The sequence below is a fragment of the Propithecus coquereli genome, unplaced genomic scaffold, assembly GCF_000956105.1.
Source record: "Propithecus coquereli isolate 6110/MARCELLA unplaced genomic scaffold, Pcoq_1.0 Scaffold236, whole genome shotgun sequence".
Taxonomy (NCBI): Eukaryota; Metazoa; Chordata; class Mammalia; order Primates; family Indriidae; genus Propithecus; species Propithecus coquereli.
Genome location: NW_012147908.1, coordinates 3,058,339 through 3,086,081, shown reverse-complemented (window position 1 = coordinate 3,086,081; position 27,743 = coordinate 3,058,339). Strand labels below are relative to the sequence as shown.

The following is a 27,743-nucleotide window of genomic DNA, read 5'->3' as shown; positions in this document are numbered from 1 at the left end:
AAAGTACAAAAAATATCAACATGGTTTATTGGATAAAAACAGTGGTAAAATGGACATAAAGCCAAAAATTAGAACAGGACATTTTCACACCCTCCCCCCACTTGAAAATGTACTTCCTATCATGTGGGGTTAAGGTGTTAGGGAGCTAGAGCCCCCCAAAATCTCTCCCTCTCTTCACTTGTCCTGGAAGCAAGGCCTTCATAGGAGAACCCAAGAGAGGAGGATGTCAGAGGCAACCTCAGTCCTGTCTACCCCTTCGTCCCTAAAAGTCTCTGAGGTGGAGGGAAGAAGGGAAGGAATGAGGGGCAAGAGGGGCTGAGGACTGGCCTCCAGGGCCCACTGCAGTAACATCCCAGACACAGCTATGCTTGTGCACATCTCATCCTTAATAGGTACCATTGTCAGGCCTTGGGTGGGTGAGGAAAAGGGAGCAGATGGTTCTACAACCAGGTGTGATCTCCAGAGCCTTCCCCAGAGTCAGTAAAAGTCCTAGGGTGACCAGTCCAGGACTGGGGGAGCCACGCCTTTTCCCTCCAGCCCAACCAAGAGGTGAAAAGGAATTCCTTGGGACATAGCATCCCAAAACACTCTTAAATCTCCACATCGCTTTCCTTGTCGTTGTCGTGGTCTCCATCATAGAACTCATTGGGTGCCTCTGGCCTGCAAAGCAAGGGGAGAGAGGTCAGGGTCCCACTCTCCATGTTTTAATCTTCTCCCAGCACCCTCTCCAGAGCCATTTCCCAGGCCTTTCAGGGAACCACTCCTCCTGTTGTTGGTAGAGACTGATGGCTATTCATTCATCCATTCATGTATTCAATATTTACTGAGGAGCTACTCTGTGCTAGGCACTGTCACAGGCCTTAGCAATACAGCAGAGAATAAGCCAGACAAGGTTTCTGCCTATCCTCAAAAAGCTTACCTAATAAATGCGACTGACCATAACTAACGAAGTAAGTAAGTAAATAAATAAATAAATATGATAATTTCAGATGGCCAAGAGTGCTATGAATAACATGAAACCAAGTGACATGACTGGGGGTGATGGGAGGAAAAGGGTGAAATTTCAGGCAGGATTACTAGTGAAGGTTGTTCTAAGAACCTAAGACCTGAAGTCTGAGAAGAAGCTGGCCAGGCAAAGACTCCAGGAAGACCACTCCAAGCTGCGAGGAAGTCAAGTATGGAGGTCATGAGGTGGAGAGACTGATGTATTCCAGTGAGAACAAGGAGGCCAGGATGGCCGGGAGTAGTGTGCACGGAAGAGAGTGGTTAGAGATAAAATCAGGGACAAAGGAAAGGGCTAGCATGCAGGGCCTTTTTAAGCCACAGTCAGAAACTTAGACTTTCTTCTAAGTATAAGGTAAAGGACAGTTTTAAGCAGAGGAGTGACATGATGTTAAAACCTGTAGTGAGAGAAGGGATGTAAAATCAATACAGGGCCCAATCGGTCCTCAATACTGGTTTCTTTCTTTTTGAAAAAGTATTCTCTGGGACAGAATTGAGAAAGTTATCTAAGCTAAGGAACTAAGCCAGGAAAGACCCTATCTGCTTGTTGAGTAATGCCTCAGTTACCTCCAAACTACCACAAAGGTTAAAGGTGTGGAGTCAGAGACTCATGTTTGAATCTCAGCTCTGATATTTAACTAGCTGTGTGACCTTAGGAAAGTTAATTAGCATCTCTGAGCCTCAGATTCCTCCCCTGGTAATCCGAGGATAAGAACCATCAGGGTTGTCTAATGGCAAAGGAATGATGATATATATGTTATAATATAAAGCACTTAGTAATGAGTCTAGTGCTTAGCAAAGCCACAAAAAGTGGCAGCTCCTTATTACTACTACTCTGCAAGTCATATGCAAGTTAGAGCTATAAGCATCAAAGATGAACAGGAACTCAGTGGGTGGTGTCGCAGTGAGGTAGGGCTTACGAACAGGAAGAGGCCTGAGGCTTCTGCTTGCTGTTGAAGGCGGGTATAATGCAGAGACTAGGCTCAGATGCCTGGAACTATAGGTGAAAAAGCCAAACTTCAACAAAAGGATGAACTTAAAAACAGGTTTTACCAAAGCAAGCCAGACGATGAAAATCAATTTCTAGAAGTCAAGCCTCAGAGACCTGGAGAAGTTGAGGATAATGGATCAAAAAAGAAGCCCTAAGGCCAGATGTTCAGATACTTCCTCACCCAGAAGAGGGAAAAAGGGGGTATCCATGGAGGAGGGGAGTTGGAGAGGTCTCAAGGGTCAGAGCAGTAAAGCCCCGATCCAGAGGAGAGATAGGGAGGCCTGAACTATAAGACAGAGAAGCAGATTCCGGAAGGGACTGAGAAGGCCATCAGACTCTACAGCAGATCCAGCTCAAACCTCTAACACTGCATGGGAGCAGGACCGTGTGTCCTGCAAGTGTCCAGCTGCGGTTATCCCTTGGAAATCTGTTCTCCATTAAGTGTCTGTTTTTCTGACTTCTGGATGCTGCTGTCTTTTCATTTTTCATAAAAGTTTTGGGATAAAAAAAATTCTGTCCTAGCCTTTTTCTCCTCTCAATTCATTAATCTATAAATATTTTAGCATGTATCTCAGAAAGACAAAGACTTTTTTGAAAACATAACCACAACACAATTATCCCACCTGAAAAAATCAACAAAGAAATCCAAAGGCCTTTGAGAACAGCCTTCAGGCAGTGACCTGTCCAAATCAAGACCTAGAAGGACTGAGTAAAATGCTGGCTAGAATGTAAACTACTACAGGCATTCTGGAAGGCAATTTGGCAGCAAACATAAAAATATTTCATGCACAGCCTTTGACCTAGCAGCAACAATTCTAGGAATCTAACCTATTCAAACAAGCATGCAATGATGTATACGTGGGGGGGTTCATTGCCTTATCATTATAATAGCAAAAAAATGGGAAAAATATAAATGTCTATCCTTGGTAATTGGTTAAATTATGCTACATCCACACAATGGAATATTGTGTAGCTGATAGAATACTGAAGTAGATCTATAGCAACTGACATGGAACCAGCTGTAAGTTATAGAGCAACATGTATCGAATGATCCTACTTTTACTAAAAAAAAAAACTACACCAACAACAAACTCTGCAAAGAGTGTGTATGTGTTTATATGTGCACATAGAATAATATATTTGTCATCTATAGAAAAAGGTTTATCCGAAATGATAAAAATCAAACTATTAACTGAGGTTAATTCTGTGGAATGCATCTGGGATTGTGTGATACAAACTTAACAAATTTTGGTGCTATTTAAAATCTTTACAATAAATATGCATTACTTTTTTCATTAAAAACAGAAAAAAAAAGTGAGGGCATTGTAGCAGACTAAAGGAGGTAAGCCAGGGACAATTAAGCTAATGCCTTCCAATTTACCTCTTCCCTTTTTTAAAATAAATGAATGAATGAATGAATAATGATTGACTGATTGAGAGAGACAGGGTCTTGCTCTGTCACCCAGGCTGGAGTACAATAGCATGATCATAGCTCACTGTAACCTCAAACTCCTGAGCTCAAGTGATCCTCCCACCTCAGTCTCCTGAATAGCTAGGACTAAAAGTCTGCATAACCATGCCTGGCTAGTTTTTTTTTAATTTTTTGTAGAAACAGGGTCTCCCTATGTTACCCAGGCTGGTTTTGAACTCATGGCTTCAAGCAATCCTCTCGCCTTGGCCTCCCAAAGCACTGGGATTATAGGTGCAAGCCACAGAGTGGCTTTTTCCCTTTAGAGCCTCCCCAACTAGTCTATTGAACCCCCTACTCTCAAGTCCCTGCCCCCAGACCTGCTATAGTTCTCCTCAGGACCCCTCTCCTCTGCATCAGCCTCATCAGTCCTGTCATAGGTCAGGAGGTCTGCAGGCACATCATGAATCTGGACACTAGGTGCATGGTTCAGCATCTTCAGGTTTTCAAAGATTGTCTGACGGATCTGGTCCAGATACTAGTTGGAGATGAGGAATAGAGTCAGCAGCTCCCAGGGATTCCCAGGGCATCCACCATTCTAGCTGCCTTCCACCCCTACTGTCCTGGTTTTAATCTCCACGATATTTCTAGCTCAGGTCCCCCAGTAGAATACTGTCCCTCCTCCCAACCCCACCTGCCTCTACCTTAACCTGGGCTGTCTCCTACTTGATAACAGTGACAGTGATGGCCTAGAACTTCCTTCTCTTTGGTTTCTCCTACTTCCCACATCCTGAACCTCTCCTGGGCTCCCCCACCCTTGTACTCAGCTTCTCTGAGCTGCTGACCTGGCGTGAGTTCTGATTCTCGATGCGGGTGCTGACATCTGGATGAAGCGTGAAGTCTGGGGCAAAGTACTCGAAGTATTCTTGGGGAAGAGAGGAGATTAGGAGGAGAAAGTATGGCTCAGACCAAAACAGGCAGGTCTCAAGACTTCCCAATCTATTTCCTTCCCATCCAGATCCCCTACATAATAGCTGCCCAATCTTTTCCCTGCTCTGAGCCCAGGAGTTTAGTCTGCAGAGCTCTGAGAGTATAAAATTTCCCATCTGCCTTCAAACCAGGTTCTGGAGCCTGCTGAGAATGGCCTTCCTGTTGTGGGAGTGTTGTGGGGTGGTCCTTACCACTATAGGGAAGCTCCTCACTAATCGCCTCTTCTACCAGCAGCGATGTCTCATACGTCCTGAAACCAACCAGCAGAAGAGGGCAGGCTGACCAAGCGGTTGCAGGGCCCACCTGGCTGTATTTCAGGGGGTCCCTATGTCACACTGGACAACAAGGAAGGAGGAAACAGGAGAGGGCTCACCAGCAGCGGGCAACATTTCGGACAGTATAGCCTCCACCACCCAGCACCAGTAGAGGAATATTGAAGCTCTTGACATATTCGACACATTCCCTGTTATAAGGACCAGAGAAATGGGTGGAGGAAGTTATCAAAAGCCAAAGGATACATCTTTTGAATTGCCTGGAAAGGGGCACAAAGGAACTACGATGTTCTATATCTTGACCTGGGTGGTGCAATTAAGTTATACCCTTAAGACTTGTGTCTACTTTATTAAATATATGTTGTGTCTCAATAAAAATTTTAAAATAAGGCACACTCCCACCTCTGTCCTCCTCAACCTCCTTCCTGGCATCCTGCCTATTAATCGACTACTCTCATCAATGCACCAGCAAGTTCTGTCAGTTCTAGCCTCCAAAATATAACTCAAACCATCTCCCATTCAAGGTGACATTTCTAGTTCAAGTACCATTTATAGCTGTTTTTGATTCCCAAGAAGAGGTGAGGCCCATTCCCCAACTACCCCCCACCTCACGTACTAAGGTCCAAGGCCACCTGAAAACCTGGGAGAAAGAAGGAGAGCAAGTCTCACCCATGTCCTCGGATGCTGAGGTTGAAGCAGCCCAATCGATCGCAGCCCAGAGAGTCAGCTCCACACTGCAAAAAGCAAAACCCCAGGCAACTGCAGTGAGATAACCGAGCAGAACATCACAGATGTCCTTCATTTCCCTTCCCCCACCAACCTAGGGAAGCTCCTCTTCCCTGCTCTCTTCCCCCAAGCCCAGGCAGAGCACTCCTGAGGCAGCACTGACAGTATTACCTGGAGCACAATGCACGTGGGTTGGTAGAAGTCCACCACCTGATTGATAACCGGCTGGAAAAGGTGCTTGTAACCTGGGAGAGGGCCAAAGATGGGCACCTGGCACCCCAAGGGGATGGGGAGACAGGGAACAAAAAGAAAAAGGGGGTTGAGAGAGCATGTAGCCCAGGAAAGGGGCAACCCAAAGAACCAAACCATTGGTTCTAAACTTCTGGAGGGGTCGCAGCCTGCTATGAGTGACTGATGAAAGTCAATGACCCTTTTCCCAGAAAAATGCACACACACACACGTGGCATACAATTTCCAAGGGTTCATGGTCCTTCTGAAGGCCATTCATCCTTAAGGATACCTGGCCCAACAGTAGACAATACCAGGCAGAAGAGATTAATTCAATAAGAGAAAGAAGGGGCAGAGTAAGCAGGGCAGGGAGAAGACTTCAGTACTTACTCTGGTCATCAATGCCATCCCGCAGGGGCACATTGAGACAGTAGTAGCGGCCACTCTCTGCTCCAACTTCATACATGTCACCTGCAGGAAAGTGGGGGGTGGTGGCCATGCATGGGAAGCACTTTCAGCCTCAACCCACACTCTGAGGGCCCCTCACCCCGTCAACAAACCTCTACCACAGACTCTGTAGAGCCACTAAGTCCCTTACAGCTTGCATTCAATCAACAAATAGTTTTCAATGACTACTCTGAGCCAAGCTGTATACCAGGCACTGGGGATACAGCAATGAACATAACTAATGAAATTAATGAAATCCCACCAATCTTATATCTTTGGGGTGGGCATGATGAGGTAAACAGTAAACAAAACAAAACCCCACAATAAATACAAACAGCAGTGAGTGCTCTGAGAGAAACAAACAGGGTAAGGGCATAGAGTGATGGGGATGGAGGCAATCATGGTAACTGGGGTGGTCGGGAAAGGCCTCTTTGAGGAGGGGACATCTGAGCTGAAAGCGGAAGGCTGAGAAGGAAGCAGTCAGGGTAAGGAGCTGGAGGGTACAAAGGGGACGGTAATCCCTATTCCCATACCTGTGCCAGGGAAGAAGTAATTTCCATATTTGTGGAAGGACACTGTCATGACCCGGTCAGTGAGGTAGAAGGCTTCCTGAACACCGTCACCATGGTGGATGTCAATATCAATGTAGAGCACCCGAGGGTGGTACCTGGGGCAAGGGTGAGCCAAGGTCTGAGGTACAGGTGAACCCTCCAACCCACGCCTCCCAAACATCAGGTCTAGAATTATGAAGAGTCGGGTTCTGCCCAAGTCACCTGAAACCCAATACCACCAGTTCCCTATGAGCAACCGGGGGCTCCAGCCTAGAGGTTGGAGGCAGGGACAGAAAGGGACATGCAGAGAAGGCTGATGTGAGCAGGCAGCAGAGAATCTGCAGCAGAGCAGAGAAAGAGGCAGCCTGAGTAAAGCATCAAGAACTCAGGAGAAGCTAGTGGGGGAGAAGAGAGATCAGGGTCAGTGCCAGGGCCGAGTCTAAGGGACCTCCTCAGCTGACAGTCTCACACATGCCCCCATCTCCTCCCAGGATACTTACTTGAGCAGCTCCAGGATGCCAATCACAATGTCATTGACATAGCAGAAGCCAGAGGCCTATGGCGAGATAGTGGTCTTACAAAGAGAGCAACCACTCCACTGCCCAGCTTCTCCCACCATCGTCCTGACCACCTACCCTGGAGTGGTCACTGTCTCCCCCAGCACCTCCTCACTCACCTCAAACTTCTTGGCATGGTGCAGACCACCAGCCCAGTTAATGGCAATATCACAGATCTGAAAAACAAACACCCAACTCACAGTCCTCCTGCTGCCCATCCCTGAAGCTGGAAGCCCAGTGTCAGGCCAAGGCCCCAAGCGCAGGAACCCACAGGAAAGGGGGAACAAGACTCAGACTGTGTCACCTTATTGTTCAGCTGGGTTGCTCCTTGCAGAGATGCGCCTGTGTAACGGGAGCAGAACTCAAAGAGCCCGGGAAACACTGGGCTGCAGAGAAGAGGAGCAAGTTGGAACCCTCTTGCCTCTGTCTGGCCCCTTCCTATACGTCCCTCCCCACCCCAAACTCCTTCGATCTCCATTCTTCAATAACCCTGACCCCTCCTCCTACACATCTAAGCTATCTGAAAATTTATTCAACAAATATTTTGGACCAAACCATGTACCAAGCCCTGTGCCAGGCACTGGATGGGAAGGAAAGAAGAATCTAACTCTGTCAGGGAGTTTGTAACCCTAGCTGGGGAGAGAAGCAAGCAGCTTCCAGGTACTCAAGTATACACAAAAAAAAAAATAAATAAAGAAGGTGAAAGAAAACATGAGCTCTGTTTTTCTTAAAAGGCTTCTATGTACATCACATTTTATCATAATGTTCAATAACATTCTTTAGCGTCACACATTTTAAAGAATTGCATACCTATGTATGTGAAACATTAACAATGAGATAACCCACAGAGAGCCACAGCGCAGTGTGTGGCACCTGGTAAGCCTTTAATAAATGTCAGCTATAATTATTACTGTCTTCATTTTTTATAAAAGGGACAAGCTTGAAGCCAGACTCAAAAGACTACGTACTGTATGACTCCATTTATATGCTATTCTAGAAAAGGCGAAATATAAGGACAGACACCAGATGCAGCTGCTTGGAGCTAAGGTGGAGAGAAAGTCTTGACTACAAGAAGGTGTGAGGAACATTTGTGGGGCAATGTAAATATCCTACACCTTGATACATTCTCTCGAAATTCTCAGAACTGTTACACCTAAAAAAAGGGGAATTTTACTATACAGAAGTTATGTCTACAAAAACTTGACTTTAAAAAAAGGAAAGGCTTAAAAAAATCTCTAGTTTTAGATCTCCAAGAAAATAGTGTGGCTGACATATTTGACCATGTAGAAAACAGACTGTAGAGTTTTTTAGTTTCTCAAGGGGTTCAGAAAGAATTAGTGTTCGATACCTAGAAACCTAAGCAAATGAAAATCATAATGCAATTCTAAGCTCTAGGAAAAAAAAAAAAGCTATACAAGAAAACAGATTAAATCATAGCATACTATTTGGCTCCACAGTAAATGTTTTAAGAGTTAAAACATTAAAGGCTGGGCCAGTGGCTCACACCTGTAACCCCAGCATTTCAGGAGGCCAAGGAGGATTGCTTGAGGCCAGGAGTTTAAGACTAGCCTGAGCAACATAACGAGACCCGTCTCTACAAAAAATGTTTGAAAAATTGGCCAGGCCTGTACTCCTAGCTACCTGGGAGGCTGAGGCAGGAGGATCACTTGAGCCCAGGAGTTTCAGGTTATAGTGAGCTATGATAGTGTCACTGCACTCCAGCCTGGGCAAGACAATGAAGAGCATTTCTTAAAAAAAACAAAACAAAAAAAAAAAACACACACACACAAAGGAGTTATAATGATGTAAACATATAATACTGATTTATTAAAAAATGTGATATAACTATATTATGATGCTGGGAGGAGAGGGGAAGCCAAGGTGGTGATATGAGAAGACTAAAAGCTCATATTCCATACTAAGAGCTTAATACACAATGCCTAAAATTGATAAATGAAGAAACAGCAATAAGAGACAATATAGTAGGGTAGTATGATTACAAGCTCAATTCTGGAGCTACACTACCTAGCTTCAAATCCTAGCTCTTTAACAACTACTGATGATCCTGAAGGTGGTCAAGCTGTTTAACTTTTCTGTGCCTAAGTGTCCTCACCCATAAAAGAAGACAATAATAGACTCTGCTTCACAGGCGTTGAGATTAAATGAGCTGACAGCTGAAAAGCATTTAGAATAATACCTAGCACATAGAAGGTATTACCTAAGTATTATAGATTAGTAGTAGTTGTAGATTAACATTATTATTTAGAAACCCAAAAATAAATACCAGAAGAAATATGTAAAGGAGCTTAAAGTGGCTGCCACTGGGGAGAGGAATTTATGGGAGAAAGAGATAAGTCTGGGAATGCTTTTTTCCCTCATTAAAAGTCTTGTAGTACAATTTGGTTATTTATATTAGATTGCTTTGAAAACAATCAGAAATTAATTAAATGGAAGGAAAATTCATGACTCTCATCTGAAACAGATAAGCACAACTGGAGCTTAAGTTTGGCAAGAAGACTGATGCAGCACAAATGGCCGAGAAGCAGTATTCCCTAAACGCACAAAGAGCATCTACAAGGACCCAGTGTGGTCTAAGGGCTGACTCTGCATTCCCAGACCTAGAAAGTGAATTCAGAAACAGCAGCAGAAACAGTAACACAAAAACAAGAAACCTCCCAAGACAGCAGGTGACCGAACACCAAATGAGCACTGCGGGGTGTTCAGGACAGAGCTCTGTGGAGTGGTGTGGTCAAGAAAGGCGTCATGGAGCTGGTGAGAAGGCCTTGAAGAGGTTCAAGGGAGAACCAGGGGCATTCCAGGAAGGCATCCCATGCAGCTGAGGTGTGGGATAGGGTTGGGAAGATGCTCGATGCCAGCCTAATGAGTTGGCCTCTATTCTCCAGCCCCAGCTGCTAGTCATTAGGATCTTTCAGGGAAACAGACTAGTGAAGTGGTTTAAAAACCTGGGCTCTGGATCTGAATCCTGCCACTTCCACAGACCAGTCATGTGACTCAGGCTAAGTTATCTAAATCTCCCCAAAACTAAGTTAATTTATGTATAACATCAGGAAAAGGACTATTACATCTCAGGATTGGTATGGGAATTAAGTGGATGTACCAGCAACCCTTGGCTTAATACCTAGCAGAGTAGGCCCTCAACAAACAATAGCTATCATAGGAAACTCAACCACCCGGTTTCTTCAAGAAATAAATTCAAGGGGGAGAGACAAAAGCTACAGATTAAAATTCTTAAGAGACATATCAACCAAATGCAATGTGTAGACCTTGTTTAGATCTTGATTTAAATAAACTGCAAAAAAAAAAAGTGAGACAACTGGAGAAATTTGAATAGCGATTGCAATTTGATGATATTAAGGAATTACTATTAATTTTTTAGGTACAATAATGACACTGAGTTTTTTAAAAGAGTATCATTTAGAGATACACAATAAAATATTTATGGATAAAATGATGTGACATCTAAAATTTGCTTTAAAACAATCTAACAGATGAAGTAGGATTGGCCATTTGCTCGAATATGTTGAAGCTAGGTGATGGCTATATGGGGGTTCACTGTACTACTTTACTTTTAGAAATGTTTGAAATTTTCCCTAATAAAAAGTTTAAAAACAAAAATAAATAGAATTGAGTAAATAGTGGCTGTTATGGTTATTATTTTCTCATGGAGGTACACTAGAGTGTGAGCAAGGATCATGGCTTCCCCGCAGGGTCTAACCCCAAGTCGTCTATGGATGATACAAGCTCAATGTAAACCTGATCATGTCAGATCATTCCCTTGCTTTTTAAAACACTTTGATGACTCTCCTCTACTCTAGAGGTAAAAACCCCAATTCATAACAGGGCTGTTTACTTTTAAAGGGCCCCACCTATCTCTTTAGCCTCCATTCAGATACATTTCTCTTCCTATTCTGTACTCAGCCTTTTTTCCATTCCTCAAATGAGTCATACAGACCCTAAGCACATGTTGTGCTTGGCACTGCCCACTACATTCCTCCCCTCATCTTCCAACCACCTTCCACCTAATCCCCTCCTACTCTTTTTTCAGATCTCAGCTCAATCTGCACTACTTCCTCTAGGAACCCCCCACTGACGAGCCACCCCCCCACCCCCGCCAAGCTAGATAATTCTCCCAAGTATACACTCTCATAGTCTGTCATACACCTCTCCTTCCTAAAACTTAGCACAACTACAATATTAAAATGTTGTTCTTGTTATCATTGCATCCCCAGCACTTAGCACAGGGCCTGGCCTAGAGCAAATGACCAAGAAATATTTATTGAATAAACAAATGAGTGAATGATGATGATTCAATGACAAGTAGACCCCCCCCTTCATCTCTTTCCACTGTGACCACAAGACCTCACTGAAGGCCCTAGCATCAAACTGCTAGACATCAAAAGTCCCAGTCCTCCCTCACCAGTCATCGCCTACGTTGAAGGCATTAAGGCTCTTGGTGAAGCCTTGCATATTGGTGGGGCTGACTCTCTGCAGGAAGTCAATGTAGTCCTCCGAGTGGAATCGGCACATGTCATGCTGGGAGGCCTGGTATGGCTTGAAGACCTCGGGATGGAGACACAAGATGAACCCAGGTAGGGTCAGCCCTTCTCATAGGGCTGAGACCACCCACACTGAACCCAGTCCTTGAGATTGTCCAAAAGCACATCCGGCAATCCCCTCACCCCCAAATCCTTGTTATGCCATGAGACAAAGATCAGTGAAGAAGACAGACTCCGATTAGCCAGGTGGGTTATTATGATCAAGCCCCTGAAGACCACTTCTTCTCCTTCCCACTGCCAGCCCAATCTCTCCTACTTTCTCAACCTTAAGCTCTGATACACCTACCCTGTTCCCTGGATCTCCTATTCCCGGTTCTCTCCAAACTCATCTACTCCCCTGGGCTCTGATTCTGCCCTCTTTCCTCTAGGTTCTTTATTCTAGAGTCAAATATATAGGATATATGACAATCTTCTAATTAAAATCTAAGGTGCTAAACCAAATATTATCTTATTATCTTTGGGGGGTGGGCAGCATCACAAACCTCTTTGAAAACTGGACAAGAAGAAAGACCTTTTCTTCTCCCAGAAAATGCACACAGGTACACACTGGCAAAGGGATTCATAGACTCCTGCACTAACATTTCCTCCGTCTTTTCTATGACCAATCCACTTGTCTGTGCCTCAGCACAAACAATGAACACTCATTCATATTGTTGACTAATTCCCATAATGCCTGGCTTAACTGTTATTATCCCATATCACAGCTATAAATTCCAAGCTAGCAATGTATGTATGTCTGGGAGATAAAGGATGGAACAGCAGTTAGGCAGAACCATGTAGAGGTATTCTAGGTTAAAAAGGGGATACTCGGGACATCTCCTACTAAGGGCTGCAGAGTCGGTCCTGGAGCTCAAGCTCCTTGGAGGTAGAGAAAGGTCGCAGTGGAGAAGGGGTGGGAACTGAAGGTAAACATCACACCCCAATACAATGATCCAGCCCCCCATGCCTGAGGCCACACCCTAAAATGCACTGTCTACAGCCTAAAATGCACTTCACACCAGTCCCACACCACCCTAACCCTAGGCCAAGGACTAGTCTGCTTGAGGTCAAAGGGTGGCCAGCCTGTGGTGAAAAAGTAACTTCCATTAAGCCAGAGGACGCCACCCCCTACACTGCGCACATTGCTCCTGATGTCTTCTATGCAGCCCCCTCTACTCTAGGAGCAGGTCGCACTTGGTGCATTCAGTCCAGCACACTATTCCGAAAGCCACAGCTCGCCCCACCCCCAATCCCCGGCAGAGGCGGCGGGACTCACGATCATCTTCTTATAGAGACCATAATGCAGGACCAGGCTATGGGTCAATGCCAGCCGATGGGGCTTCATAGGGTGCCCAGCCCCTGGGGGTGGGGAGAAGAGAGTTCGTCAGTTTCCATTCCTGGAGCTGCAGCCCTTGCCTCAAAACCTCCGCGTCCCAACCCCTCGTGCACAACCCTGTTTCCTCACCGTAGTGGAAGTTGCCCACGTCGGGGTCGTAGAAATAGGCCACGGTCTTGGCCATGGTGCCGGCGGGACCAGGCCCCGCGCCTCAGCCGCCTGCCCGCCAGCCCCACCCCCAGCCGTGCGTGCTGCGCAAGCACGCAGCCTGCTCCTGCGGAACCGGGAGGCCCAGGCCCCGCCTCCCCGAGACCACGCCCGAGCCACGCCCCCTAGGGAGCCGCGCTCTGCACTCCCAGCAGTTTGGGTTTGAGCGTCCGGGCTTGGGCGGGGAAGCGGTAGCGTCGGTCCTAGGATGCGAGGGCCATTTCTTTCCCGGGGGTCATATCCTCGGGAAGCCGAGCCATCCTATCCAGCCGCTTACCTCAAACGGGGCGCAGGCTGTGGTCACCTCCCTAGGAAGCTCCGAAGATCCAGCCACGCCGCCCCTCTCAGGTGCAGAAAGCCAGCTTCCCCAAGCCCGCTGGGAAGACTCCTGACTATCCTCTCGGTCCCGGCATCTGAGGGCAGGAGCTGCGCCAGGCGTGCGCGATAGACAGTGGAGAACACCCTCACCGGACCGCCCGTCCGCTGCCCGGACCCAGACTCAGCGCCGCACATTCCTCCCGGGGGGGGGCCCGGCGCAGTCACGCGCGCACCCCACTTGCGCTCACACGCGCGCAAGGCTCACGCTCTCCGCCCCGCACACCTGCGCTCCGCCCCTTGGTCCTGGGCCGGCGACCGGCAAAAGCATTTGGGAAGCCAGGGCACTTGCGGAGGCGCCCATCTCCTCCCTTACCCAGGGCCGGAGTTGTCCTAAGCCTGCCGCCGCTCCCAACCACCCGGCATCCCTCTCCATCCTTCCCTCCCCCCCGCCGGCCGTGGCACCGGTATCCGCAGCCACAGCCCGGAGCCGGTGAGGCGGCGAAGGGGGGAGGGGGAGGAATCAAGGGATGAGCTCCGGGAGGGCGTCGGGGACCCTGAGCCGGACTAGGAAACCCCTGGAGCCGGAACCCGAGGAGAACCCGGAGCCAGAACCAAATCACCGGTACCGGGTGGGCCAGGTGGTCAGGGTGGGGGGAACCGAAAGGGGAGAGGTGCGAGAGTACAGGGAGGGGAGGGGGCTGCAGAGGCCTGACTCAGACCAGCGCAGAGTAGGTGCAGACGCTGACTCAGGCGCGATTTCTGCTCCCGCCGCCTAAGAATTCCGTCCCATCTCGCGCTGCAGTGTCCTTGGGAGGGACGGAAGCGCGGACGAGCTGGAAAGGGGAACGCTCTGGGCGTCGGGGAAGCAGGACGAGGGTCGTGGAAGAGGGCTTGAGCAGCCTCCGTCTGACCTCCTTCCCCAGGCGGTATTGGCGAAGCAGCACCCCTGCCCCGGACAGCTCCCTAGTTGGGTAGGGGGTGGGGCCGGACCTCTTGAGATGTGCTTGTTTCGGATCTTGAGGATGGCATTCCTACCCCTCCCCCATCCCCAGCTGCAGCCCCCTAAACCCAGGAGGCGCCCTGGCCCGCGCTCGCCCCCCAGGGCCTCATGTCGGAACCACAGCCTGACCTGGAGCCGCCCCAGCATGGGCTGTACATGCTCTTCCTGCTTGTGCTGGTCTTCTTCCTCATGGGCCTCGTAGGCTTCATGATCTGCCACGTGCTCAAGAAGAAGGGCTACCGGTGCCGTACGTCGAGGGGCTCAGAGCCTGACGACGCCCAGCTTCAGGCCCGTGAGTGAGGAGCCTGGAACCCTGACTCAGTCACCTTTCTCCCTCACCCCTCTCCCCGCACCTCATTCTGCCTCCCTGGCCAACAGACCCAGGCCAAATTCCAATTAAGCCTATAGGAAGCCTAGTGATGCATTCTTGAGTCAGCAAGTGGGATAACACCACCCTGAAAGCAAATCTAGGGAAGGCAGCATGGACAGGAAGGGTCCACTGATGGCAGTCTTGGGCTCCCACTGACATCCCCATCTTTTCTGGCCCCTGAAATGCTAAAGTCCAGCATGATGGCAAAAAGGTACAGGGGTATGTCTTGCGCAATAAGCCATGGGGGCCACTGGGTAATGTCCCCCAAAGCTGACTCATTCCTGCTTCCTTGCCAACCTCTTTCATCCTTCAGCTGAGGACGATGACATGAATGAAGACACAGTAGAGAGGATCGTTCGCTGCATCATCCAAAATGAAGGTGGGTCTAGGCTGGCCTCTTGCTTCCCCCTCCCCCAGTTTTCTCTTGCCCTGACCTCCACCTCCACTGACTCCCTCTTTCCCTTCTCCCCTCAGCTAATGCTGAGGCCTTGAAGGAGATGCTGGGGGACAGTGAAGGAGAAGGGACAGTGCAGTTGTCCAGGTGAGCTGGAAACAAGGGTCAGCATGACTTGGCTTGCCTTGGGGAGTACCCTCTCTTCCAGCACAATCCTCTCCCAGGCCCTCTGCATGTTTGGGGCTGGGGGTTGGACAGGGCTGGCTAACCTATAGAAAGAAAGTTTTATAGAAATCCTCATTCCTTCAAACCCTGTCTCCCATCTAGATAGCATCAAGCCTAACGTTCACCTCTAGTGCCACTCCTTTGGGTTAAGCATTGCCGTCCTTTTAGCAAACAGCCCTAGGAGGAAGAACACATGATCAATAACATCCTAATATTGAGTTTATTAGATAAAGAGAAGAGTGTTGGGGCCTGGGGAAAGTGGGGCTGCTGGGGGGTTTAAGGAGCATGCTGAAAGAACAGAAGAAACATCCCAGACAGGAAATGGAAATTTACCCCTGCTCCCCTACTCCCTACTGTCCAGCGTGGATGCCACCTCCAGCCTGCAAGATGGAACCCCCTCCCATCATCACACAGTGCACCTGGGCTCTGCAGCCCCTTGCATCCATTGCAGCCGCAGCAAGAGGCCCCCACTTGTCCGTCAGGGCCGCTCCAAGGAAGGAAAAAGCCGCCCCCGGACTGGGGAGACCACCGTGTTCTCTGTGGGCAGGTGGGGACAGAGTGCTCCAGGGAAAGGGAGGTTGAGGTGGGGGCCCCAATGATCCAGCACCTGACCCCAGAGGTAGGCCCTGACTCTCCTGGACTGGGAGCTGCAGCAGGAGGCAGGCTGCACAACGTGCCCCACAATCTGAGAAGGCTTCCCTTGCCTTAGGCCAGAGGGAGGTGGCCATCAAACCCAGGATGTCCTTGGTCTGAGGGGAGGGCCAAGCAGCTTGTGAATTGAGATCTTAAGTCCTAGTGTTACCTCCTCTTCCAGGTTCCGGGTGACACATATTGAGAAGCGCTATGGGCTGCATGAGCGTCGTGATGGCTCTCCCACGGACAGGAGCTGGGGTTCTGGCGGGGGGCCAGACCCAGGGGGTGGCCACGGGTCTGGGGGAGGACAGCCCAGGGCAGGGATACCTGCCATAGAGAGGCTGCCCCCTGAGAGGCCACAGCCCCCAGTCCTAGCAAGCCCCCCAGTGCAGAATGGAGGACTCAGGGACAGCAGCCTAGTCCCTTGTGCACTTGAGGGGAAGCCTGGAGCCTCTGCAGAGCCAACACCGAAGACTGGAAGGAGGGGCCCCAGCCCAGGGCTGCCCACTCAAGAGGCAAATGGACAGCCAAGCAAACCAGACACCTCAGATCACCAGGTATGAAGACATGGCCAGGGCTGTGGTGGGCTATGGCAGGCCCAGCAATTATTGCCCCCTACTCTGGGGGCACTGATATGACCCACCTCCTGTTCTCCCATTGACCTCTCCCCTTTCAGGGGTCTCCACCACGGGGAGCAGGAGGTATGTGAGGTGAGTCTGCCTGAGCCCTAAGTCAGGTAATCTCATCTTCCCATCACCCACTTAAACTACTTAAGCCTGTCAGCTCCCTGGACCCCCAGGGTGAACTGCAGGCTTAGTCTTTGCTATAAATTCCTTGGTTTGGTGGTGGGGAGTGGATATGTGCTCCAGGGATAGGGAAGGTCCTGTAGCCACTGGGGTAAAGCTGGGACAGAGCTTGAACAGGAGGCAACACTGTTACTCTTCCTCTCCTCCAAGCCTCATTCTTCATTGCGCTGATGGACTACAAGCTGGCAGGGCCGGGGGTGGGTGGGCATGAAGGCCCTCCCCTCCACTGGACAGCACTGCTCCCCAGCTGAGGGACCAGCTCTATTTCCACCTGGAGTTGCACGGTCTCAGGCTGGGGGACCTCAGGAGAGGCTCCCCCATCCCTAGCCCCTCACTCTCTTTCCTTTTCCCTGCCTGCCAACAGGCTGCCTGACCTGCCTTCCCCAACACCTTGCTCCATATGCTAGAGCGTGGCAGCTGGGAGCAGGCCCCTGCCCTTGGTGGGCCCCTAAAGCAATAGCACCTTAGGCCCCCTGCCCTCTTGGCACAAGAGGCCCAGGCTCTTGCTTGGCCTTCGTGCCCTTTATTCACTGTCAATAAATCCGCTCAGACCATTACAGCTGCTTTGCATACTGGCTCCAGCTCCTTCTGACTCCCAAGGCCTGTTCTTCTCCTACCCCCAACCCCAGTGACCCTGGCATCCAGAGCTGGGTGGGTCACAGAGCCCGGGTGGAGACATAGATGGGCTGGAGCCACTCAAGACTTTGGGGGATAGGTTCCAGCCCCAGAGACATCAGGGTATGTCACTGCCCTGGAGATAGGGTGGTGGCAGAAGATAAAGGGGTAGTTCTAGCCCTAGAGATGAAAGGGGGACAATGAGGAAAAAGGAGTGGGTTCCAGCCCCAGAAATGGGGAAAGGGGAAGTTCTACCCCTAGAAATAAGGGAGATTTCAGCTTTTGGCTGTGTTGCTCCGGATTATTGAGGGTGTGGTCTCTGGCAGCACGGAGATAAGGGCAGCAGTATCACTGGGGGCAGTGATCCCCCTGGCCTTCAGGTGAGGGGATCTGGGTGGCCAGGATCCGGGGCTTTAGCTGGCGGGGGAGGTGGTGGGCGCATCTGTAGGAAACACATAGTTAGTGCTCCGGAGTCCTCCCTTGGGAGTATTCCTGTCCATTTCCTCAGCCCTGCAGACAAAGCAGGACCAATTGGAATGACCCTCTGCATACAGTCTCCTCCAAGGGAAGGACCCTTACCGGCCTGAGTCGAGGTGCCATCGTGTCCAGGAGTCCAGCGAAGTCCAGGACTTTGTCTGGAAACAAGATCACAAGTCTTCAGATTTTGTTTTGTTCAACACTGTATCTCCAGTACTTAGGACAGTGACATTCCACAAATACTTGTTAAATTAATGAATAGACACCATCCTAGGTCATAAAATCCATCAATCCATCCATCATCAACAAACATTTATTGGGCAACTGCTATATAATTAGCTCTGCTCAAGGTACCAAAGAAAGGGAGGTGGGATACACAATATTCCCACCTCCAATGGCTGTCAGGAACCCAGTGATGAAACATCAGCCAACACAAGAAATGACTGAGTGCTAATTCATTCCAAATGAACTAGGGGTGCTGGAGATGGTGATGACACCACTGGGGGTGGGGGGTCATCAGGGAGGGAAACTCCCGGTGGAGAAGGCAGAAGTACCAGAAGGTTTTAGAAAAGGTGGGCATTCCAAGAGAAAAAATGATTACACAAACCTAACTATTTGTAAGATTCAAAGACATTAAGAGCAAAAAGTGCATATTGGGAGAACACAGTGAGAGAAGTTGGCTAATTTTTAAAATAGTAACGATAAAACAGTGACTATTTGTGTACCCTGCAGACACCTCTTTTTTTTTTTTTTGAGACAGAGTCTCACTGTGTTGCCTGGGCTAGAATGCCGTGGCGTCATCCTAGCTCACAGCAACCTCAAACTCCTGGGCTCAAGTGATCCTTCTGCCTCAGGCTCCCGAGTAGCTGGGACTACAGGCATGTGCCACCATGCCCAGCTAATTTTTTCTATGTATTTTTAGTTGTGCAATTAATTTCTTTCTATTTTTAGTAGAGACGGGGTCTTGCTGTTGCTCAGGCTGGTTTCGAACTCCTGAGCTCAAACAATCCGCCCACCTCGGCCTCCCAGAGAGCTAGGATTACAGGCGTGAGCCACCGCGCCTGGCCCAGACATCTTTTTTTTAACTCTCACAACAATTCAGTGAGGCAGTACCTTTCACTCACTTTATTAAGAACACAAACTGAGGCCCAGAAAGGTTAAACATCCCACCTCAAGTCACACACTCAGAAGCGAAAGAGCAAGATTTGAACAGTCAGCCTGGTTCTAAAGCCCAAGCAAGCTCTTCTCACCATCAAGCTCTAGTGGACCTTATTGCAAGGTGCCTGAGGGCACAGAGAGGAATGGCGTGTGACCTAGGAGTCCCAGCTTCCTCCTCCTCCCTATCTGTTATCCCCCCAGAGCCCCCAGTTCCCTCTACTCACCCCCAGGCAGGACAGGTGCAGGGAGCTCATCCAGCGCAGAAGTGGGTGCAGGTGGGGAGAAGCTGGGAGGAGATGGGGACGGCAATGTCTGGGGGTAGGGTGGGCACAGAGTTATTACTGGCATGTGGGAAGGTTTCGCCAGCTTTTCCTCTCACTCCTCCTTTAACTCCTACCTCACCACTCCCCAATACAGGAAGTAGCCAACCACTTGTATTCAGGTAAGGGTTGTAGTTGATATACGCAGTTCAACAGCCAGTATGCTTTGAACACTGTGTCTCAAGTGTTCTGCCAGCATGTCACATGAACTAATTCATTCAGTCCTTACCACTACCTCATTAGGTAGGCATTTCTATGATTCCTGTGTTAGAGGTGAGACTCAGATTAAGCCATCTGTCCAAGATCATAGAGCCAGTTAGTGGCAGAGTGCTGGCTAGAACCCAGATCTCCTGACGCCCACTCCTATGCTCTTCCTGCTATGTATACATAACAATAGGTATCCTATATTAAAACACCTCCTGTGTGCTAGTGTGCTAAGGGCTTTGCCTCTATTATCTCTAATCATGACAGTGAGCCTGCTGTAGCAGGTATTATCATCCCCATTTTACATGTGAAAAAACAAGAGCCCCCAATTCCCTCTACTCAGAGAGGTTAAAATCACTCCCCAAGTCATGCAATAGAAATTTACACTCTATCCAGTACTAAAGGAGGACCTCCAAACTCCTATGGTTTCCTTTTTCTCTGCCCAGCCAAAGGAGATGGGGAGGACCAGGACACTGTAGGAAAAGAACCTGGGAGGATAGGGGCCATTAAGATGAATATGGGGCCTTATTGGGGAGGGAGGGTCAACCCAAAAGTGCCTGAGGATGCAGGGAAAACAAAGCCTCACCTGTTCAGAGTCAGACAGTTCAGGTGGCCCTGGGGGGCCAAGCAGCTCCTCCACCAGCAGGGAGGGGAAAACCCCAACATGGCCCCCAAATTCTCCCCTCCAGAAGCCGTCATCCACTCCGTCTTGGGCCCGGGGCAGCAGACGGATGAGTGCCCCTTCAGGGAAGCTCAGCTCCTCTGCACTCTGTCCCGTGTAGCTGTACAGGGCACGAGCCAGGAATGCTAGAGGCACAGGAGAGATGGTGAGAGAGACAGAGAGAGCAGGTGGAGGTACCCCAGGACCATGACGCCCCAGGGCCACACCACCTAATAACTCTTCTCCATACCCAGGGCCTCCTTACCCAGAATTTCCTTTTCTTACCTGTGGGCTCTGTCCCTGAGGGATTGTCGCTGTCATGGCCGCTCTCAGGGAGGAAGAGGTCCGGGAAGTTGAGATACCGCTCAGGGACAAAGCCTACCTCACCGTGCTGGTTCCGAGCCTGCTCCCCCAGCAATGTGAACAGATGTCAGCCTTACCTAAGCAGTCCATGGCCCTGGCTCTCCTCCACTCAGGCTTCTAGCTTCACCTGGATGGGACCTTGGGGGCCACAGAGAAGTCCTTCCCACTGCCCCCAACCCCAGGTCAGAACCCAGGGTCCCATACCCACCTTGACCCATTCGTCAGCATCTCCCTCCTCTATGACCTCCAGCCACTCACCCTCCGTGATGGTCAGCTCATCCTCACGCCCTGCCTGTGCCCCACAAGGAAGGATTTAGGACTTGGCCGTCCCCCGCCCTTGTCCATCTGAGGGCCCTAGCCTTATTCACACCTGATAGCCAAACACTACATGTGCAGGGCAGGGGAGGGCCCTGGTGGCCAAAGCTGGGGGGGCAGGCTCCTCAAAGAGCTCCCCTGTCTCCTCACATTCCTCAAAGTCGGAGAGCTCAGCATCCTCAGCCTGGAGAGGAAGAGAGTGACATGATTACGGGGCCCACTCTCCAGTACTGGTTGTATCGCATCTCCCACTCCTCCCTCCTACCCCTAAAGGACACCGTGGACCACAACCAAAATCACCACAGAGCAGGATGATACTAACAGCAATAACAGAGTTACAGTAATTGAGTGCTTACTATGTGCCAGGCACATGCTAAGTACGTTATGTGTATTGTCTCATTTAATCTTCATAATGACCCAGTGTTATTCTGTACAACTATAAACCTCATTTTACAGATGAGGATACTGAGGCTCAGAAAGGTAAGTCACTTTCCAAGTTCGCACACCTAGTAAGTGGAGTGGCTGGTACTCAGACCACTTGCAGACTGCCCCCAGAATCTTACTTCTTAACCACCATATTATTCTCATAATAAAAGTTTATTAAGGGGCCCGGGCGTGCTGGCTCACGCCTGTAATCCTAGCATGCTGGGAGGCTGAGGCAGGCGGATTGTTTGAGCTCAGGAGTTCGAGACCAGCCTGAGCAAGAGCGAGACCCCATCTCTACTAAAAATATATAGAAAAAATTAGCTGGGCATGGTGGCATATGCCTGTAGTCCCAGCTACTCGGGAGGCTGAGGCAGAAGGATTGCTTGAGCCTAGGAGTTTGAGGTTGCTGTGAGCTAGGATGACGCCACGGCACTCTAGCCCGGGCAACAGACTGAGACTCTGTCTCAAAAAAAAAAAAAAGTTTATTGAGGACTCTCTATGCCAGAAACTATGCAAAGAATTATACATGCATGATTTCACTTAAGCCTTACAACACCCTTTGAGTTAGGTACTATTGTGACTCCAATTTTACAGGGTCTACCTTCCCTATAAGGGAAGTCGGGGAGTTTTACCCTCCTGGAGGGTGTATGGGTAGGGTCAGGGGAGGAACTCACTGTGGGAGAGAGGTCCCTCTGGGACAGCCGAGCCTCACTGAGCCGTCGCTCCTGCTCCACCTCATCCTGGGCCTGGGTCATAGCTGGCTTCAGCCAGCGCTGCACATCCAGGCCAGCCCCCTGCAGCAGGGCCAACCGGGCAGCCCCCTTCACCTGGCTCACCTGGCATAGGGAGAAGGGAAGTTAGTGGACCCTGGCCAACTGTGTCTACTCTCTACCTCCCCCCCTCCTCCCCCTTCCCCATCAGCAGAAAGAAGAGTGTAGAGGGGGTTGCCGGAGAAGGTGGGATCTCAGTGGCTCTAACCCCTAGGGCTGTGCCTTACTTGTGCCCGCCGGATGTTCTCCCTCACTTCCTGTAGCCGCTGCTCTATGCCTAGAGCCTCCCGCTCAGAAGCTTGCTGTCGCCTCTGCTCCAGTCGCTGTAGCACCTGGTTGGGAAGGCGGAGAACAGGGTGGGTGGAGATACTGTGGGGCATAACCTACTATGGGCCTAGTACTCTGCTAGCCGCATCACATGTATTATGTCATTTAATCTTCCCTATGAGGTAGGTGCTATTGTAAGCTCCACTTTGGTGATGAGGAAACTGAAGTCCAGAGAGGTTAAGTCACCCCTTACTCAGGATTACAAAACTAGGAAGCAATAGAAGAGAATTTGAATCCAGGTAGGTCGAGCTCCAAAAGCTGTGCTCTTAACTACTGTGCCATACCGTTGCCTTAAAATACCCTTCCCTCCCCTCCAGTCTGTAGCTCCAGGACACCCCCAATGGCTCCAGGTTCCCCCCCCTCAGCTCTTCTTGCTGACACAAGAAGGTGCACATGACACTTGCACCCCCACCTCACCCGATGCCCATGGTTCTGGATCTTGTAGTCGCGGGCAGCTCGGCTCGTCCAGCGCTGAACCTCTTTCTCCAGGCCACTCTCCCCAGCCATGCCTTCTGCTCCCCCCTCCAGGGAACACACCTGAAAAGGACAGGGGGTGCTGTGAGGACGACCTGAGGATGCTGCTTCTCTCCAGTTCCCTCCATTTTCCTTTCTTTGTCTTGACCTCCAAGGACCGAGACAAAGAGTTCCAGAAATGGGATCCAGGTTGAGGGACAGACGTGGAATGAAGGGGACAGCACAGTGAGGTGACTGAAGGTGGACTGGGGTGTGTTTTTTGTGTCCTGGTGCAAGGGGAGTGAACTGGAGTTCTGAAACCCCTCTCCAGGGCTTAATACTCACTAAGTTAACACCAAGACAATGATAATGGAGGAGGCCTAAACCACAGTCCTGTTCCCAGGTGGCCTGAGTCCAATAAGCAGGGAGGTCTCACCTGATCAGTCCCTGCTGGCTGAAACTGCTGAGGTGGGGTGGGGGAAAATACTCCAGGGTCCTGAAGAAACTTCAGGTCCTGCTCCCAGCTTACCTAGGGTTGGGAAAAGTCAAAGTCACTCACTCACTGGTTCCTTCTCCAACCCTGTCTCCAGCTACCTCTTGGAAGAAAGAGGACAAGGTGAGAAGGAACGGGGCGGACATGTGGTGGGGAGGTCTGTACTGGGAGAGGAGGGTAGGAAGGATCTCTGGGGAAGCTCGTACAGGCCACAGCCCTCACCTGGGAGCTCGCCTGTCCCCCACGGCGGGCATGCTCCAGGACCATCTCTGCAGCTTCCAGCTCGGTGCGGCTCAGTGAGGTCAGGGGGTCCCTCAAGTGTTCTGACAGCTCACTGACCAGGGCCTGGAGAGAACCCCGAGATACTGACACCACCCTTCCTCCAGGCCTCTACTGCAAAGCAGGCTTTCTGTCCAGATTTGGATGGGTGATAGGCATGAGGTATGGGAAGGAGGGAAGAAGCATGACATTCTTCATGAAGACCCTTATATGTGCAGAGCACTTAGTACTTTAAAAAACACTTTCACATCTGTTCCCTCCTTTAAGTCCCGTTAGTGTTATAAAGTAGGCAGAGCAGGGGTCGTCCCTGATAAGGAATCTTGGCTTCGGAAGGGTTAAGTGTCCTGTACAATGTCATGCAGCCAATTAGAAGCAGAACCAGAACTCAGGTATATATCTTCTACCCACTCTAAGGAGGCTAGGTCCCTAGCACCACCCAGCCTCATGGGGAGTGGGAGGGGCAGGCGCCCCTGCTGAGGGGCAGGCGTGCATGGGTTAAGACTGGCCTTGAGCACGGCTGGCAGTTCCTCCTGGTAGTAATGGTCAAGGTGGGCGTTGGTGGCCACCAAGTTGAGTAGGTATTCATTGCGGGCTGCTTTCAGCTGCTGGGAGTACTGGGCCGACTGGGCAGATAGCTAGGAGGGGAAACAGATGTTGACAGGGAGCTCTGGACTCCTAGGGTCTTTCCAAGACCAACTGAGAACCCAGATCCAGAATGGATTCTCACATTATTGAGTGCTTACTCTGTGCCTGGCACTATACTAGAAAAATATCACATACTCATAACTCCTACTCAAAATCCTCTAGTGGCTTTTGCACATATTTAAAATAAAATCCCAACTGTTCCTTACCGTGGTCCACCAAGTCCAACATAAATTGGCCCCTTCAACCTCCCTGACCTCTTTGCAAGTGCTTGTCCCCTTGTTCACAGTGCTCCAGCCACACTGGCCTTCTCTCAGTTCCTTTAGCCTACAAAGTTATTCCCGCCTCAAAGCCTTTGCACTCGCCGCTTCCTCTCCCTGGAATGTTCTTCCCCTAGGTCTTTGCATGGCTAGCTCCTTCCTGACACTCAGGCCACCTGTTCAGAGAGGCCTCCCTCTGAATTACACTCCTTTAAATCATTACCCTTTATCATAGCACCTTGTTTTGTTCTCATCTTAATCTAATTATTTATTTATTCACTCTCTGTCTCCCTTAACCAGGCTGTCAGGACAGGAATGCCACTGGCAGTGTTCTCCACTGGGTACCCAGTGTTTAGAACAGTGCCTAGTACATAGAGGTCCTCAATAAATGCATATTAAAGGAATGAAAAAGAAAGGTATTGTTTCCATTCTACAGATGAAGAAAATGAGGCCCAGAGAGATCAAGTAAGTCAACCAAGGTCACCCACCTAGGAGGTAGGGGAGCCTGGATTCAACCCCGTCTCTCATACTTATGCCCTGGGTTCCAAACCACTAGATTATTCTGCCTACCGCCTCCCTGCCCCCACACTCATGCCCTCATCCCCCAAACCTTGGTGCTCAGCTTCTGGAGACTGGTCCGAGAGTGGAAGATCCCATGGTCATTTCGGTTCAGCCTATGCCGACAAGACAGAGGAGTCAGAGTCAGGCCCAGCTTTGGTGACACCACCCCCACATGCCCCCATCCCCCCACCTTGGGCTTCCTAACTCCTGTGACCCCACCTGGCCTGGACATCAGCTGCTTTCTCCTGTGCCAAGGCCCACACACGTTCCCGCTGTCCATACAGTTTCTGACTTCGGCTCAGCTCCCGGACAGACTGCAGCACCTCAGCCTGCGCCCTCTGAAGGTTTTCAGTTCCCTAGCATTTGACATACAAAGTCCTGACCAAGACCACCTCTGGTCCCAAGCCAGCTCGTCCCTCGCCGCATCCACTGAGCCATACCTTCCTAAGCACCTGCTCCTTGGCACTCCGCCCTGCACCCCCTGCTAGGTCACGGTATCGGTCGGACGCCTGGAGCCGGGTTTGGCCCCCAGCCACGGTGGCATCCAGCAGGCAGCGCCAGGCACCAAACACTGTCCTGCCCCTCCCCAGAGAAGGTCTGTGTTGAGGAGGGGAACACCCCACAGCTTCATGAGATGACCCCTCCAACACCACGGGAGACAGAATGCTTTCCCATCCCCCCTTGTCTGGGAGCCCATCAATCGATCAGCCCATTAGCTCAGCCACAAGGCTCACTCATGCCCCCTGCCCCCACCCACAGTGTCCTTGCTGGGTCAGCTGCTCTCCTGCTGCTGTGTCAGCTCTACCTGCAGCTCACGTTCCCTCCCCACTCACTAGGCCTTCATCCCCACAGGTTCCTGGGGCTGAGCTCCCCAGCACTTTTGGACCCCTGTGACCCTCCCTCTCCATGGGACCCACCTGCTGTCCATCTCCCCGCTCCGGTACCCTTCCCGCTTCAGGAACAGCCCTGCCAGTTTCTGGAGTGCCTGGTGAAAAAGCCATCACAGACCCAGTTCCCTTTCAAAGACCCACCCTGAATGGGAGAATATGGGATGAGAGTATAATAATACCATTTTTTGGATGCATATTATGGACACTAGCTTCGCTAAATGCCTTACATTCATTAATTTATTTAATTGTTACAACAATCCTACATGAAGGTAAGTTATTATTATTCTTCCCATTTTACAGAGAAAGAAACTGAGGCCAAGAAAGGTTAAATAACTTGTCCAAGGTCACACAGCTAATAAGTACACAGCAGAGCCTTGACACAAGTCTGTCTGACACTAGGCATTTGCTCTTGATCACAACAGAGGTATGCGTGGAGAGACATTCCTGGTGTTGTAAAGGAGGCTAGAACAAGAGGGAAGGTCCAGAGAAAAGTCCCATACCTGCCCATACTCTCGTTCAATGGCTGCCCTCTGCTTGCTGTAGGATCTGTGGAGATTGAGGGTGGGGTTGTGGTAAGGGTGTAGGGTTACCATTTGGTCCTGTTCTCCCACCCTTAGTCCTCTACTCGCCTGGACAGGAGGAAGGGGGGAGTCAGGCTCCTAGAGTTTGACTCCAGCAGATGAAATGGGAATGAACAGAGGGAGTCCTTGAGATAACCTCAGGCAGCAGGAACACAGACAGCCTCACCTCAGAACCCCGGCAGAATCCTCCCCACCATCTGTGGGCTTAGAAGTGAGTACTGATGGGAGCCTGGTTATGGGGTATGCCAGCCTTCCAACAGGTCCGGAAGAGGGAGGGGGATTCTGCCCTAAGCTTGACTGTGGGAGTGGGAGGAGTGGTGTGGAGTCAAGGAGTTCCAGGCAGGATCCCCTTGTGTTTATGTCTGTGAGGGGTGGGTAGGGATCATTGCTATCCAGTATCTGGAGAGACAGGCCTAGGGTGAGGGCCGTGAATGGGCAGGTCGGAGAGCTCTTTGCCCCTGTTCCCCCCACCCGGGCAGATGTACGTTGGGGGAGTGGCGCGCCACCGTGAAGGTGGGTGTAAGAGAAGGGGTCAGGGCTACCTGATGTCCTCCAGCAGATCCGCCTCCCTCTGCTGCCGGGTCTGAAGGATGCTCAGCTGTTCCAGGAAGCGAAGCTTCACTTCTTGGGCCGGCTTCACCTGTGGGGACAAAGGAAAAAGGAAAAATGAAAGCCCTCGGCTCGGAGACCTGAAAAACACTCCGCGCAGGGGTGAGGGGGCGGGGCCGAGCTGTTTCCTCGGTTACTTCTGGGTTGGGCTCGGACCCCATCCCACTTGCCGTCTCCCACCCCAAGTCTGGTGCCCGCTTAGCTCCCCCGGCTGCCCCAGCCCGCCAGGAGTCCCCATTCCAGGGCCAAACTCACTTTTCGGGGCGGCGGCTGCATCTCCGCTCTGGCCAAGGCAGCCAGCGACTCGACTCCGGAACTCGTG

At 50.4% G+C, this 27,743-nt stretch overlaps 3 protein-coding genes across 4 annotated transcripts; 1 reads left to right on the top strand and 2 right to left on the bottom strand.

Annotated features, from left to right (window-relative positions):
* HDAC3 (histone deacetylase 3) lies at window positions 1-13,610 on the bottom strand. 2 transcript variants are annotated; one of them, XM_012645803.1, is made up of 15 exons: window positions 13,549-13,610; window positions 13,005-13,087; window positions 11,611-11,753; window positions 7,477-7,558; window positions 7,292-7,348; window positions 7,116-7,171; window positions 6,598-6,731; window positions 6,008-6,088; window positions 5,561-5,634; window positions 5,333-5,397; window positions 4,765-4,854; window positions 4,583-4,641; window positions 4,247-4,326; window positions 3,782-3,939; window positions 1-660 (listed from the first exon to the last, which is right to left on the bottom strand). In XM_012645803.1, the coding sequence occupies exons 2-15, from the start codon at window positions 13,071-13,073 to the stop codon at window positions 591-593; spliced, it is 1,218 nt and encodes a 405-aa protein (XP_012501257.1). In that variant the 5' UTR covers window positions 13,074-13,087; window positions 13,549-13,610; the 3' UTR covers window positions 1-590. The 2 variants fall into 2 exon arrangements, with proteins under 2 accessions (XP_012501257.1, XP_012501256.1); XM_012645802.1 differs by lacking the exon at window positions 13,549-13,610 and adding an exon at window positions 13,194-13,317.
* On the top strand, window positions 13,549-17,574 carry RELL2 (RELT-like 2). Its single transcript, XM_012645804.1, has 8 exons — window positions 13,549-14,211; window positions 14,642-14,881; window positions 15,273-15,338; window positions 15,434-15,500; window positions 15,940-16,125; window positions 16,393-16,768; window positions 16,888-16,921; window positions 17,168-17,574. Exons 2-7 carry the CDS (start codon window positions 14,698-14,700, stop codon window positions 16,918-16,920), a joined length of 912 nt encoding a protein of 303 aa, XP_012501258.1. The 5' UTR covers window positions 13,549-14,211; window positions 14,642-14,697; the 3' UTR covers window position 16,921; window positions 17,168-17,574.
* On the bottom strand, window positions 17,492-27,743 carry FCHSD1 (FCH and double SH3 domains 1). The gene is made up of 20 exons (XM_012645801.1): window positions 27,677-27,743; window positions 27,355-27,452; window positions 26,732-26,777; window positions 26,259-26,326; window positions 25,782-25,917; window positions 25,561-25,697; window positions 25,391-25,454; window positions 24,385-24,513; window positions 23,822-23,944; window positions 23,543-23,635; window positions 23,071-23,190; window positions 22,554-22,658; window positions 22,231-22,392; window positions 21,186-21,314; window positions 21,024-21,107; window positions 20,738-20,855; window positions 20,378-20,598; window positions 19,492-19,579; window positions 18,212-18,267; window positions 17,492-18,074 (listed from the first exon to the last, which is right to left on the bottom strand). The coding sequence occupies exons 1-20, from the start codon at window positions 27,695-27,697 to the stop codon at window positions 18,009-18,011; spliced, it is 2,064 nt and encodes a 687-aa protein (XP_012501255.1). The 5' UTR covers window positions 27,698-27,743; the 3' UTR covers window positions 17,492-18,008.

Excerpts from the sequence above, each read along its gene's own strand:
- HDAC3 (XM_012645802.1), bottom strand. The coding sequence starts at position 13,248 with ATGGCCAAGACCGTGGCCTATTTCTACGACCCCGACGTGGGCAACTTC. Across the intron at positions 6,732-7,115 it reads GGCATCCTGGAGCTGCTCAA|GTACCACCCTCGGGTGCTCT; the intron begins GTAAGTATCCTG and ends CCCTTGCCCCAG. Across the intron at positions 5,635-6,007 it reads GGATGGCATTGATGACCAGA|GTTACAAGCACCTTTTCCAG; the intron begins GTAAGTACTGAA and ends GCCCTCTCCCAG.
- RELL2 (XM_012645804.1), top strand. The coding sequence starts at position 14,698 with ATGTCGGAACCACAGCCTGACCTGGAGCCGCCCCAGCATGGGCTGTAC. Across the intron at positions 14,882-15,272 it reads CGACGCCCAGCTTCAGGCCC|CTGAGGACGATGACATGAAT; the intron begins GTGAGTGAGGAG and ends TTCATCCTTCAG. Across the intron at positions 15,501-15,939 it reads GGGACAGTGCAGTTGTCCAG|CGTGGATGCCACCTCCAGCC; the intron begins GTGAGCTGGAAA and ends CCTACTGTCCAG.
- FCHSD1 (XM_012645801.1), bottom strand. The coding sequence starts at position 27,697 with ATGCAGCCGCCGCCCCGAAAA. Across the intron at positions 26,327-26,731 it reads TTGAACGAGAGTATGGGCAG|GCACTCCAGAAACTGGCAGG; the intron begins GTATGGGACTTT and ends CTTTTTCACCAG. Across the intron at positions 23,945-24,384 it reads AACTGCCAGCCGTGCTCAAG|GCCCTGGTCAGTGAGCTGTC; the intron begins GCCAGTCTTAAC and ends GGTTCTCTCCAG.